This window comes from Manis javanica, chromosome 11 (genome assembly GCF_040802235.1).
Source record: "Manis javanica isolate MJ-LG chromosome 11, MJ_LKY, whole genome shotgun sequence".
NCBI lineage: Eukaryota > Metazoa > Chordata > Mammalia > Pholidota > Manidae > Manis > Manis javanica.
In genome coordinates, this window is record NC_133166.1 from 17,070,176 (window position 1) to 17,085,394 (window position 15,219).

Below are 15,219 nucleotides of genomic sequence, written 5' to 3' on the forward strand. Positions count from 1 at the left end.
TTTTGAAGATTGAATAATATTCCTGTGTGTGTGTGTGTGTTTATCTTAAATTTTCTTTGTCCATCCATCCACTGAAAGACACTTAGGTTGTTTCTGTACACTGGCTATTGTGAATAATGCTGTAATGAAACATGGGAATACAGGTATTTCTTTAAGATAATGATTTCATTTCCTTTGGATGTAGACCCAGATGTTGGATTATTGGATCATACAGTTCTGTTTTTAATTCTTTGAGGAAACACCTTACTGTTTTCCATAGTGGCTGTACCAATTTATATTCCCCTAACAGTGTACAAAGTTCCCTTTTATCCACATCCTCATCAGCATTTATCATCTCTGATTTTTTTAATAACAGACATCTTAACAGGTGGAAATGTCATTGGGGTTTTGATTTTCATTTTCTAATGATTAATATACTGAGTACCTTTTCATGTGCCTGTTGGCCATTTGTATGTCTTCTTTGGAAAAGGAAAAGTCTATTTAGAACCTTTGCCCATTTTAAAAAATTCAGTTATTTTTGATTGATACTCAGTTATATTGAGTTCGTTCTATTTTTTTAATATTAATCCCGTATCAGTATATGCTTTGCAGGTATCTTCTCCCATTCCATGGTTTGCTGTTTTATTTTGTTGAAGGTCTCTTTGGCTGTGCAGAAGCTTTTTAGCTTGATGTAGTCTCGCTTATTTTTGATTTGGAGTCAAATCCAAAAAATCATTATTAAGACCAATGTCAAGGAGCTCCCCCTTTGTTGAAATTCCATGAGTTTTGTTTCAGATGTTATGTTCAATTCTTTAATCCATTTGGAGTTAATTTTTGTGCATGATGTAAAATAGATGTCCAGTATCATTCTTTTGCATGTGACTGTCCAGTTTTCCCAGCACCATTTATTGATGAGATTATCCTTTCTCTATTGTATATTCTTTGCTCCTTTGTCATAAGCTAATTAACCACATATGCATGGGTTTATTTCTAGGCTCTCTGTTCTTTTCCATTGATCTGTGTGCCTATTTTTATGCCGATACCATACTGTTTTGATAGCTTTGTGATGTAGTTTGAAGTCAGGAAATGTGATGCATCCAGCTTTATTTTTCTTTTTCACAATTGCTTTAGCTACTGAGGGTCTTTTGTGGTTCCATACAAGTGTTGGGATTGTTTTTCCTCTTTCTGTGAAAAATGCCATGGAATTTCGATAGGGATTATGTTGAATCTCTAGATTACTTTAGGTAGTATGGACATTTTAACAGCATTACTTCTTCTAATCCATGAGCACAGAATATCTTCCCATTTATTTGTGTCTTCAGTTTCTTTCATCAATGTCTTAAAATTTTCATTGACTGATTTTTTCACATCCTTGAATTTATTCCTAAGTGTTTTATTCTTTTTCATGCAACTGAAATGGGATTGTTTATTTCTCTTTCTGATAATTCACTATTGGTGCACAGAAATACAACAGATGTTTTGTATTGGTATATATCCTGCAGCTTTACTGAATTCATTTATTTCAAACACTTTCTAACATTTATTAGTTTTAAAATATGAGCAGTTTTTTATAGGGTTTTCTAGTCAGAATCCATCTGCAAATAGTTATAATTTTACTTCTTCCTTTTCAATTTGGATGCCTTTTATTTATTTTACTTACCTATTTGCTCTGACTAGGACTTCCAGTATTATGTTCAATAAAAGTGACTGGGCTGGACATAAACATGAGCAACTTCATGAACATGTCTCCCCGGGCAAGGGAAACAAAAGCAAAAATAAACAAGTGGGACTATATCAAACTAAAAACTTCTGTACAGCAAAGGACACCATCAGTAGAACAAAAAGACATCCTACAGTATGGGAGAATATATTCATAAATGACATATACAATAATAAGGGGTTGACATCCAAATTATATAAAGCGCTCAGGCACCTCAACAAACAAAAAGCAAATAAGCCAATTAAAAAATGGGCAGAGGATCTGAACAGACACTTCTCCAAAGAAGAAATTCAGATGGCCAACAGCACATGCTCTACATCACTAATCATCAGAGAAATGCAAATTAAAACCACAATGAGATATCACTTCACACCAATTATAATGGCCAACATCCAAAAGACAAACAACAACAGATGTTGGCAAGGATGTGGAGAAAGGGGAACCCTCTTACACTGCTGGTGGGAATGTAAATTAGTTCAACCATTGTGGAAAGCAGTATGGAGGTTCCTCACAAAACTAAAAATAGAAATACCATTTGACCCAGAAATTCCACTCCTAGGAATTTACCCTAAGAATGCAGGAGCCCAGTTTCAAAGAGACATATGCACCCCTATGTTTATCGCAGCGCTATTTACAATAGCCAAGAAATGAAAGCAACCTGTTCCCAACCTGCTGGGCTGAGTGTACCAGGATGATTTGGTCCAACTGATCTTTCTCCTGAGCAGCGAGCTCTGTGTAATCTTTGCCCCTTTATCACCCCACTCACTGTGGGGAAGTCTTTCAATATGCCCACCTTTCTTTGTCGTGGAGCAGCCTGTTGTGGGTACCTGTTCTCCACAAACGGCTGGAATCTCAGTCTCTCTGAGTATTCCTCCTGTCTTTACTTTCCAACCCCACTAATCACCAGAGCACCATGTAATGTGGTTTTGTGCTCTAGAGCAGATCTCCAGCCTGGGTGTTCAGCTGTCCTGGGCTTCTGCTCCCTCCCTGGTCCATTTCTCTTCCTCCTGCTGTAAAGAAGTGCAGAGGGCATCAAAAGTCAGGAAAAAGAACTAATAACACTTAACCTGACCCTAGAGCAAGAGCCACCCAGTTTTTGTATAAACTACCTGAGGCTAAGTTTAGAAATGCGCCTGCCCTAAGTTAAATAACTAGAAGTGGGCAACAGCCTGGGGACGCCTGGGGACGTAACCCGTGATAAGTCATATAGACATGCTTGGGTAAGCAAGAGATAACAATTGAAGCGGTCAGGCAACTGACGTGTTCCCTAAAAGGTTACAATGCTTCCCATTGGTTACAACATAGAATGTGTTTTAAAATTATTGGTTGTAGAAATGCGCGGGCTTCGGTGCAACAGCTGTGAAAACCCTATATAATCCATACCTAAAGTTGCCTGGTCGTCGGCTGCTCTAACCTGGCCTGTGTGTCAGGGGAGGTGCTGTCGGCCCCAGCTAGCTGGCTGAATAAAGACTTTGCTTGTACTTACATCTCCGTGCCTATGTGCTTTGTTCTCTCGGGAAATCCCCAGATTTCTGGACCCTAACACCGCCTGTGGGCTGAAGTTGGAAAACTTGGATCCCACTGGATCATGGACTTGCTACTTTACCTTTTTTTGTGAGGTCTTTTCTTTTCCCCAGATGTAGGCAATCTGTTCTGCAGTCTTGGGGTCCCTTTTTCAGGATCAGTTGTATTTGTTGTATTTTCATGTTTAACGAGATTTGGGGAGGAAGTTTCTGCCTCACTTCTCACGGCACCTTCTTTTTTTGTTGTTGATTTTTTAAGAGACTTTTGTGAGTTTTAGGTTGACAGCAAAGTTGAGCAAAGATACAGGTGTTTCCCATATAGTCCCTGTCACCACACATGCATAGCCTCCCCCTTTATCAGTGTCCCCCACCAGAATGCTACATTTGTTACAATTGATAAGTCTGCATTAATACATCATTATCACCCAAAGTCCTTAGTTTACATTAGGGTTTTCTCTCTGTGTTGTACATTCTGTGTGTTTGGACAAATGTATGATGACATATATCCACCATTATACATAATAATAATTTCACTGTTCTAAAAATTCTCTGTGCTTTTCCTATTCATCCCTCTCTTTCCCAGCCCCTGGCAACTACTGATCTTTTTTATTATCTCCATAGTTTTACCTTTTCCAAAATGTCATATATTTGGCATCATACACTATGTAGTTTTTTCAGATTAAATTCTTCACTTAGAATCATTTGTTTCCTCCCTGTCTTTTCATGGCTTGATAGCTCATTTCAAGTGCCAAATAATATTCCATAATTCTGGTGTACCACAGTTTATCCATTCATCTACTGAAGGATAGATATCTTGATTGCTTCCAAGCTTTGGCAATTATGAACAAACTGCTGTAACATGTGTGTGTGGGTCCTTATGTTAACATAAGTTTTCAAGTCCTTTGGAGTGTTTCAAATACTCCATATATTTCAAATACCAAGGAGTGCAATTGCTGGATCATGTGGCAAAACTATGTTTAGTTTTGTAAGAAATTGTCAAACTCTCTTCCAACGTGGCTTTGTCATCTTGCATTCTCACCAGCAATGAATCTGAATTTCTGTAGCTCCAGGTCCTCACCAGCGTTTGATGTCAGTGTTCTGGAATTTGGCCATTCTAATAGGTGTGTAGTGGTATACCTGGCCTTTCACTGTGTTTTGTCAGGATACTGCTTATGAATAATTTTCTGTGGATCACATGGTTTGTGCCTCCCTACCCTCAATGATTAAAATAAGCATTAGTTTTTTAAGGATTATGTGAACCAGTTTTTGTGGGAATGTTGTTATACCTAAAGGAGTAAGAAACTTGGGGAAACTTTTCTGCATTCCTTCAGGCTGTTAACAGACCAATTAACGAATAAGTGAATAAATTAGGACTTTGTCAATGTAACCTCCTCCAGACATATTCACAAGTTCTCAAATTGTAGGAAATCAAAGTTTGCATATTAAAAGTTTCATATTAAATTGATCTTAAGATATCAACACTTCATATTAAATAACTTTCATTTCATAAATGAACTGAGGTCAGGCCTGAGAATTTAGGAGAAATCTATATTTGACATGAAACACACATTTCTTTCTCAATAGGGAGACTTTGGAAAAGTCTTCAAGTTATTGCTAAGGAATACAATGATCACAAATGCTTGAATACTGAGAAACTAAAATATACTATAAAGCCTCCAAAATAAAACTATTTGGTATTGGTGCACAAAAGCAGTGGTATAGAACTGAAAGCTCAGAAATAGTTCCAAATTTGCATGGAAATATATAAAGATAGTATCTTGAGTTACTAAAGTCAGTGGTATTAGGTCAATTTGGTTTTACCATATAATTGTATCATCCAGAAATAAGTTGCAAAGTTTTTGTTTACATTGTGGCAGATAGTGTGATATGAATATATGGCTTTTTTTCCCCCAGGGAAATTAGGGATAATGATTCTGTGGTAATTTCTAGTATTTCCAGCACATCAGTAATAATTTCTATTATTCTTAGAATTATGGTATATAATTCATTTACCCTTGTCCCATCTTCCACCTGTTTTTTCACCCCATGAGTATTTTCTCTTATTTGGGAGATAATAGTAGAATAAAAAAAGAATATAAAGACATATTTTAAAGTACTGTACATTGAGGTAAATTTTTGCAATGCTTTCATGCATTGTATAAATATTGTGAACATAAACCAGCAAGAATGTTTGATATCTCATTACTTGCCTATTGCTAATTGGTTTTTGTCATTGGGGTGTTTTGATAGTGTATAGATATTTTAATTAATTTTATTTCTTTAATTATGTTTATTTTTTTAAGATAGAGCATAAATACTAATATTCAGAGATTTAGAAAGTTCATTTTTAAGTTGGTTATTTGGAATCTTAGGATTCATTTTCCCTCAACAGAAATATAATGATTATTTTCACAGGGCAGCCATAAAACTATTTAATGCATAATATACATATCTCAATTATCAGAGCTTACAGAACACTGGTAATTAAACAAAAAAGAAACAGTGAGACTGAATAGGAATCAGTTTATGTTTGAAGAAAATAGGAAAATGAAAAGTATTGACACTTGTAGGGATCATACAGTAATATGCTGTACATTTTTAAGAGCTGCAAATATTGATCTGTGTTGTTTTTATGATTTTAAACATAGAGAAAAAGCCCAGAGAATAATATAATAAACAACCAGATGTCATCATCCAGATCAATATTTTGCTTCAGGAACTTTTTAAAATAAAAAAAAACATGGCATTTTTACTTTTATGTTTAGTTTTTACTTTAAAACCTCTGACTTTCATAGTGCTTTATGTAGGTTTGGGTCATTTGAGACTTGCAAGCATAAAGAGAGAAGGAAATAAAGAAACTGTACCAGAGGTGACTGGGGGTGATTTGTTAGAAAGCAGAAGAGTATATAAGAGGATATGTGGATATATGCCTCCTTTGGAACTGAGTGAGCCACGTCTTTGAGAACGCAGAAAAAGATGAAGAGGGTGTTTTTATTTTTCCTTTTTCATTGATCAGAAGACTGTATTGATGATACTGTCTTTTCTGAATTTTCCTGTTTGATGGATGTCAGAATTAGGGAGATGGTGTTGGGAAGATAGGCAAAAGGAAGAAAATGTCTTTTATACTCAGCCAAAACTGTTATTTAATTTTATAGAGTATAAATTTGTCAGTGATTAGGAGTGGATAGGAGGAAGATATAATCATAGCTGACACATGATGTACCTCTTTGAAGAAAATGAAAAATTTCTCCTAAGCTACATAAACATAAACCATATACTCAAAATACATTCTCTACCTTTTGTATTTTTTAAAATGTGTGTAGTTGTTAATTTGATGGTGACATTTAAGAAGAATCATAGAGAACAACTATTTACACCTTTCCTAGGAAAGTAATAGAGAATTTATTATAAGCAAAATTAGAATTAGAGAATTAATTATAAACAGAATAGCTCTAAAAGTGAATATAAGAAATAATTTCATTCTGTAATTCACAATCACAATATAAGGTGGTCATGGGAATGGTAGTACAGCATGAAAAATATAGTCAGTGATTTTGTAACATCATTCTACGTTGATGATAGTAACCACACTAGAGGAGGTGAGGATTTGATAATGTGGGTAAACTGTTGAACCACTGTGATGTACATTTGAAACCAATATGAGATTGTATATCAACGATATTTTAATTTTTAAAAATTTCATTCTGTAATACTACCTGCTTATCAGTACCTATGTTTGAAAACACACATTAACACTAAAGGTGCACTCCAGGTATCTTTTGGACCAGCAAAGCCATGACACTTTGCTAAAGCTTTTATAGCTGTGTACATAAGCTTTTTGTGCTTTCCTTGCTTCGTCAGATTTAGTTGCTTCTGTTCTCCGACCCCCTCTGCTCATGCTTGGCATCACTCTTGTTCAACAAGAGTTTTTGGAACAATTACTTGTTTTTGGCACCATGCTAGGCACTTAGCATACCAAGATGGAAAAGCTCCATCCTTGCTCAGAGAACACAGTATCGTTTGGTCTTCTCTTGGCCTGCCCCAACTCTGTTTTCACTGTAAGTACTACAGTGTTAAACTATGCTAACCACTTGTATTCTTTCTAGTATTTTACTCTGTTCCATATTTTGTGCTTGGCTTTCTGATTTTCCCACTGGTGCTTATCACCTAAGGAATCCATGCCACTATAGGACAAAAGATAAAATCGTTAGTGTTTATGTGACAAAGAATGTGCAGGGAATAAGACCAGTGTACTGTTTACTTTGAGTACTTGTGGACAGTGCCTCAGAGTCCCACTTATTTTTCTTTTAATGTTATTTAAATTTTATTTTTTGAATAGGTAATGTAGCTCATAGCTCAAAAGGTACCAATTTATAAGTACAGAAGGACTCCATCCCATCTTTTTGCCCCAGTGACCTGGTTTCATTTTCCAGAATCAACCATTGTTAGTTATTTCTTGTGAATCCTGAAAATTTTGTGTGACAGTATCATGTTGTAGTTAAGGATAGACATTCTTGAACCAAACCACCTTGGTTCCCATGTCACATTAGGCAAGTTAGGTTATTAACCTGTGTGTCTCAGTTTCCTTCTCTGTAAATGGAGAGAATAGTACTTACCTCATTGGATTGTTTGTAAACTCCTTAGCACAGTACATGTCATGTTGTAAGTGTTTAGTGTGTATTGGCTATGGTTGTTTTGGTAGAATTACTTATATCTGAATGTGTATTTTTTTAACCTCAGAAATTTAGAGTTAAGTTAAATATAATGGCCATCCACAGCACACACTCTTGTTATTGGTCTTTGCATCACTGTTACAAAGCCATTTATTCTTTCCCATCATTCTGTAGGTCATTGGGTGGTTCTGATCTGGCTGGGCTTGGTCAGCTGATGGATTGGCTGGGATCCTGGCCAGTCTAGAATGATCTCTTGAGATCCCCTCTCTTCTCCACATGTTTCTTTAATTCGTCAATCATACTAATCCTTGGTAGCATAGGGCGAAGAAAGAACGTGGAAACGTGCAAGCACTTTTTCAACTATTTTTGTCAATTTTGTTACTGCACCATTGGTCAAAACAAGTTAACATGACCAAGCTCAGAGTTGGTATGTGATATGCCAAGGGGTGTTGAAATAGAAAGATGTGAAAATGGGAGCCATTAATATGGTTGTGCGATATAGTCCACTCTCTAGTAGCTGCAGTCTAGCACTTGGTGGTTGCCATAGAGCTACTACTGGTCAGTTGTAGGGAATTAGACATTACCAAGCACCTCAATGTGTGTGTCACTGTGTTAGATTGCCACAATCTTCTAAGAAGAATGACTTCAACTTCATTTTCTCCTCTCAAATCTTGTGCATGTTCCTTACTACATTAGGTAGCCAACTGTAACCTAGAACTACGCAGGAAAAGGAACTCTGGAAAACAGCCCTCAGTTTAGATGAGAGCAGTAATGCCAAGCTGACAAAACAATTTGGCATAGCTGTCTTCTTGTTTTTTTTCTTTTATCCAACCCCACTCCTATTCTTTATTCTTCTCCCTCTTGGAAGCACTTACTTTAATATCTTTGATGAATCTTTTATTATGTATGTAACCTCATAAAAATATGACTGATCTTCTGTATTTATGTATTTTTAATTTATGTTGATTGTAATGTATTGTATATTTTGCTCTGTGTCCTACTTCTTTCCATTTAACTGGTGAAATACTATCCATGTTGCTGTAGGTACATTTATTTGTTGCTTCTCATTGTTTCAAAGTATTCAATGGTATTTTTCTGCTACATTTTAGTTACCCATTTGTAGCTCTGGGAGGAAGGGGTTCCCCGCTCAGAGCAAGTTCACTATGAATTCAGTGAGACCAAAGGAAGACAAGGGCAAGAGGGTGGGAATGAAAAGCTTTATTCTCATGGCTGTCTCTCCTCCCTCAAACCAGGGCTGGTTGGCTCTCTCTGCTTGCTCTGGGTCACACTAGTGCAGCGGGCAGAACTCTGTGGGCAGGTTCTGGTGACTGGCAGGCATATGACCAGTTACATACCAGGAAGAGAAACAAGGAGAGAATGGGTTCTTCTCTCCTCCCCTAACCCTGGACTTGCAATCCTTTGACCAGAGGCTCTGTTGTCAGTAAACTTCCCATAAATATGCAAACATGCTCTTATGATGTACACAGTGGGTACTAAGGCCAGGTGGGAATCCTGGTCAGAAAGTTTCATTTTCTCCACACCATTCTCCTAGTAATGGACCCTTAGGTTGTTTCCAATTCAGTTATACCCCAAAAAAGAAACATTGCAATAGTCTTAAACATATTCTCTCATGGATTACTATGAAAATTTCTCTAGAATATATATCCAAGTGTGGAATTCCTAGGTTATAAGATTTATTCATTCTTAATTTCACTAAGTTCTCCAGAATAGTAGTACCAGTTGACAGTATACTGGCATTACCTGAGGGCTTCTCTTCCCCTATGAATTAGTTTTCTATCACTTTGTAACAAATTACCACAAACTTAGTGGCTTAAAATGACACCCTTTTATAAGCTTACCAATGTTTAGGTCAGTAGTACAGGATGGTATGGTTTGATTTGACTCAGTCTCACAAGACTGACACCAATTTGTCAGCCACCTGCATTCTCATCTGGAGTTCAGGTTCTCTTCCAAACTCATTCCTGCTGTCACCTGAATTCAGTTCTTAGTGGTTGTAGAACTGAAGTTCCCATTTTGTTCCTGACTGCTGGCCAGGTTGCTCACAGCTCCTAGAGACTGCTGTAATGACCTTTCCATGTGTCCTTTATCTTCAAACCAGCAACAGCATGTAGAATCCTTCTTGTGCTCCAAATCTTTGACTTCCTCTTCAGCAACCAGCTGTAGAAAACTTTCTGCTTTTGAAAGGGCTCGTGTGATTATGTTGGGCTCTCCAAATCTCCTCACATGTCAAAACCTGGCCTAGTAGTTGACTGAATAAACCAGGGGCTGAGAAATTTGGGGCACATCTTAGAAATCTGCCTACCACACCCTGAATCTACACCTACATTTGATATTAGACAACTTTGTAATCTTTTGTCATATGTAATGAATTCTTCTAAAATTGCTTTAATTTGCATTTCTCTAATTTATAATAAATTTGAGTGTTTCTTCAGGTGTCTCAGCCATTTGAATTTTTCTTCTCTGTTAATCTACTTTTCATATTCCTTGCCCAGTTCAGGAGTGGCTTATTTTCTCTTTCTTGTTTTCTTGGCAGGAGGTCCTTATATGTTCTGTCCATTAATCACCTGTCAATTTTAAATGTTGAAAATATTTTATTCTTAATCTGTCATTCTTCTGCTAACTTTGCCTGTACTTTCCTTTATTAAATAAAAATCCTTACTTTTAATGTAAAATTAGTCGGTTTTTCAGTTTATCATTTGAAGTTTGGGGATCTTGTTCAAGAAATCCTTACCCACTAGCAAAGTCACAAAGTTGGACGTGTAATTCATAAATTTTTATTCTTTTCTTCAACACTTAACAAAAGTTTTTAAGATTGCGAATCTTAAATTTGCAATCCTATATTAGTTTTGGACCTTGTCAGCTCCAAATAATTACTTGTTTATATATGCTTTTTTAATTGAAGTAAAATTCATATAATGTAAAAATAACCATTTTAAAGGTATTTAGTATATTTACAATGTTATACAACCACCACCTCTTATCAAGTTCCCAAACAATTTCATTACCTCATGAGAAAAACCCTGTGCCCCTTAATTAGTCACTTTCCATTTCCCCTTTCGCACAGACTATGGCTCTTACCAGTCTTTTGGATTTGCCTATTCTAGATAATTCCTATAAACAGGATCATAAAATATGTGTCCTTTTGTCTTTCTTTCAGTTAGAATACTAAGTATTTTTAAGGTTTATACAGTTTTAGCATATTCAAGTACTTCATTCCATCTTCTAGCTGAATATTATTCCATTGTTTGTACATTTTGTTTATCCATTTATCTGTTGATACTTGAATTGTTTCCACCATTGCATATTGTGAGTAGTGCTGTTATGAAGAGTAGTGTACAAGTATTTATTTGAGTACCTGGTTTTCACTATTTTAGTTATCTACTTAGGAACAGAATTGGTAGGTTGAATAGTAATTCTTTATCTTCTCAAGGAACCACCAAACTGTTTTCTCAAGTTTTATATTTTACATTTTTAGTTTCATTCAATTATGGTCAAATAAGACAACTTGTATAATTTAATTCTTGTTAAATTTATTGAGACTGTTTTAGGTCCTAGCCTATATGGTCTATCCTAGACATGTTCCATGTGGACTTGAGAAGAATGTGCACTCTACTCTTGGTAGGTGGAGGCTACCATTTCTAAGTTTTCTCTTTCTTGAATCAGCATTCCTTTGGTTGCTGTATACTTTTGACTCTTTTCCAGACTCCCCACAGTTGATTCTGACAGCTTTTACTCATTTTTTTCAGTTTTTCTCTGGAGGAACAGGCCTTTGGAATTACCTGTTTCACCATTTTTGCTGGCATCACTCTGAGCAGTTACTTTTTAAAACAAATATTTTACAATGTCCTTTTAATATCTTGAAATAAAACTTACAGGTACTGTGACAGTACACACAGGTTTTTAAAAATGAGTGTAATGCAAAAAAAATGAGTGTAATGCATTAACAGTAATATAAAGGAGAAAGAAAATTTATTAAAAATGTACTATGAATTTCAGTATGTAAATACTTACATGTGACATTGGAAGTCATAATAAAGTAGTCATATGTTTGTGCCTATTTCAATAAATTAGATTTAAGAGATGTAACAAGGTACGGTTGCATGTTGTGCAAATGCTAGTAAGTTAAAGACTAAAATGTAGTCATAAAGCCTAGACTTTCTTATACGTACAGGGAATGAGAGAAATCATCTTAAGTTGGGATAAAACACCAATACAACTTATAGTCTGAATAGGAGAAGGAAAAGAGAAAGTACAGTTGACACTTGAACAACATGTGTTTGAACCATGTGGGTCCATTTATACGTGGATTTTTTTTTTCAATACATGGAAAATTTTTTGAACGTTTACAATTTGAACAAACATTTCTTTATTATGAGAATTCAGTTTGTAGTACATATTATAAAATATGTGTTAACTATGTTATCAGTAAGGCTTCTGGTCAATAGTAGGTCATTAGTAGTTAAGATTTTGGACATTCAAAGTTATATGTGGATTTTCAACTGCATGGGGGGTTTACACCCCTAACCCTTGCATTGTTCAAGGGTCCACTCTGTAATATTCTTGTAAACATACTAGGTCTTATTTGAAAAATAATTATTTAGTAAAAAGTGAAGAACCATGTAAGAACTTGTTCGTTTTGCTTCAGAAGATTGGAGACTGACGAGAATTAGGCTTGAGATGGATTAATGATTGTGCATTGAGCATTGACTCCCCTATACAGAAATTTTATTGTTGTTAACAACCATTTGATCAATAAATATGAGAGATGCCCTCTCAAAAAAAAAAGTGAAGAAATATCAAAGAACATATATTTTACTTTGAAATCCTAACACGTATCAGGTCTAATATTTCAGTCTTGAGTACTTAAGTCCTTGAAAACTATCCTTTCAGTGACAATGGGACTCAAAGGTGAATTTTTAAGAAGCAATGATAGGACATTTAGGACCACTATCAAAGTAAGTTTGAAAAGGAATAAGCAATTACAAAATGAATGAATGATTTCAATTGGTAACTTTTATACTAGACTTCTCATTCATACACACACCTGTACATGATATGCAGTAATTTTAGAACAGCCAATGGGATGAAATAAAACGTCTTCATTTCATGTGTTTCTATGATTCAGTGTTTGGTACTGTCTCTTAAAAGGAGTCTCACATCTCTATTGCGTATTTAAGATTGACTTTGTACGCTAACTTCGCCATTACACTAAAACATTTTCAAATAACTGCACAATTTGAAATACTACAGTAGATAAATTAGCTTCCTTCCAAAAAAATAAGTGTAGTACTTATAACTTAATCCAGCAGTTTTCTTAATTATTTAAATTGTGATTGACCTCTAAAGAAACTTTTAGCTTAACTGTTATGAATGTTGGCTGGCTTGTTTTCTACCCATTTCAGGTAGAATAATTGTTAAGTTCATAAAAATCTTTAAATCTAATCATTCATCATATCTTTTAAAGATAGGGTCCTGCTTTTACCTCTGAGTTGTGGTGGAAATGAAATGAATTGGTACATTTAAAAGTTTTTAATGCATTTGTAAAAATCTATACTAAAAGCATTATTTTTAATAATTTAGTAATAATATTACAACACATGTAGTAGAGACTATTCTCTTGAAAAACAAATCTCAATCGTGTGTCAAGATCTTAAGGTATTGTGTAATCCTTCACATTTAAAATTTTTAATTCATGATCTATTGCCTTAGCTTGTCCCTCAATCAAAACCACTTTTTAGGGAAAATTTTGTAGCATAAGTACTTCGTCCTTTTGTTGTTTTATGTTTTGAAAATATGGAGCAAGATTCCTTGACCTTAGCACTATTCAAGCAGGCATTTTTTCTTATACATATGTATTGAGAACTGCCTTTATTTTCATGAGAATAACCTACCTTCATATATGTTTAATTGCGTTATGACTTGTAGTTGTGGCACACATGTGAATTTAAAAGTAAAGCAAAATAGATAATAGTTCTTTGTGGCTTTTGTTTTTCATTTGCAGCCTTCAAGCAAAGTAAAAGCACCTGAGGAGAATTTCTTCAATATTCCTGCATTCTTAACTGTCTCAGGACAACTTCACCTGGAAGTGATGTCAGGGTACAGATGTTTCTTTTCTCCTTTTTTTTTTGTAATTGAAGTATTATTGATACACAATCTTATATTGGTTTCACATATACAACAAAGTGGTTCACAAGTTATCCATAGTATTAAATCCTCACCACCACTAGTGTAGTAACTATCTATCAACATAGTAAGGTGTTAAAGATTCATTGGCTATATTCTCCATGCTGAACTACCATCCCTGTCACAAATTTATGTTATGATTGAGAATTTTTGTGCCCCTTTATTTCCCTCCTCCTTTTCCCCTCAACTCTAGCCTCTCCCCCATGGTAACTTTCAGTTACTTCTCAGTGTCTGTGGGTCTACTATTTTGTTCATTTCGTTTTGTTTTTATATTCCACAAAAAAGTGAAATCATATGGTATTTGTCTTTCTCCACCTGGCTTATTTCACTTAGCTTAATACCCTCTAGGTCTATCCATGTTGTTGGAAATGGCAGGATTTCTTCCTTTTTTTATGGCTGAAAAATATTCCACTGTGTATATGCACCATATCTTTATTCCTCCATCTATTAATGGACACTGGTTGCTTCCATATCTTGGCTATTACAAATGATGCAGCAGTAAGCATAGGGGTGCATATATCTTTGCAAATCAGGAATTTTGTTTTCTTTGAGTAAATTCCTAGAAATAGGATTACTGTATCAAATGGTATTTCCATTTACAGTTTTTTGAGGAACCTCCGTATGGCTTTCCACAGTGAATGCACTAGTTTACATTCCCACCAACAGTTTAGGAGGGTTCCCTCTTCTCCACATCCTCACCAACACTTATTATTTCTTGTCTTCTGGATAGTGGCCATTCTGACTTATGTGAGGTGGTATCTCATTGTGGTTTTGATTTGCATTTCCCTGATGATTAACGATGTGGAGCATCTTTTCATGTGCCTTTTGGCCATCTGTATTTCCTTGGAAAAATGTCTGTTCAGGTACTCCACTGGTTTTTTAATCAGGTTATTATTTTTTTTTTGGTATTGAGGCATATGAGTTCTTTATGTATATTGGATGTTAACCCCTTCTCAGACAAATCATTTACAGATATAATCTCCCTTTTTGTAGGTTGCCTTTTTGTTCTGCTAATGATGTCCTTTTCTGTACTGAAGCTTTTTAGTTCGATATAGTCCTACTTGGTCATTTTTTATTTTGTTTCCCTTGCCCAAGAAGATGTGTCTAGGAAAGAATTGCT

At 35.3% G+C, this 15,219-nt stretch overlaps 1 protein-coding gene across 12 annotated transcripts in view; it reads left to right on the plus strand.

The window, feature by feature from the left end:
* NARS2 (asparaginyl-tRNA synthetase 2, mitochondrial) overlaps positions 1–15,219 on the plus strand; it is a 193,663-nt gene that overhangs the window by 40,472 nt on the left and 137,972 nt on the right. For all 12 annotated transcript variants that reach the window (XR_012122532.1, XR_012122530.1, XR_012122531.1 and 9 more), the window contains one exon: positions 13,918–14,012. Coding sequence is in view for 5 of the 12 variants with exons in the window: in XM_017650483.3 (XP_017505972.3) it covers positions 13,918–14,012 (95 nt within the window). In the remaining 7 variants the exon portion in view is untranslated. The remainder of the gene's footprint in view (positions 1–13,917; positions 14,013–15,219) is intronic.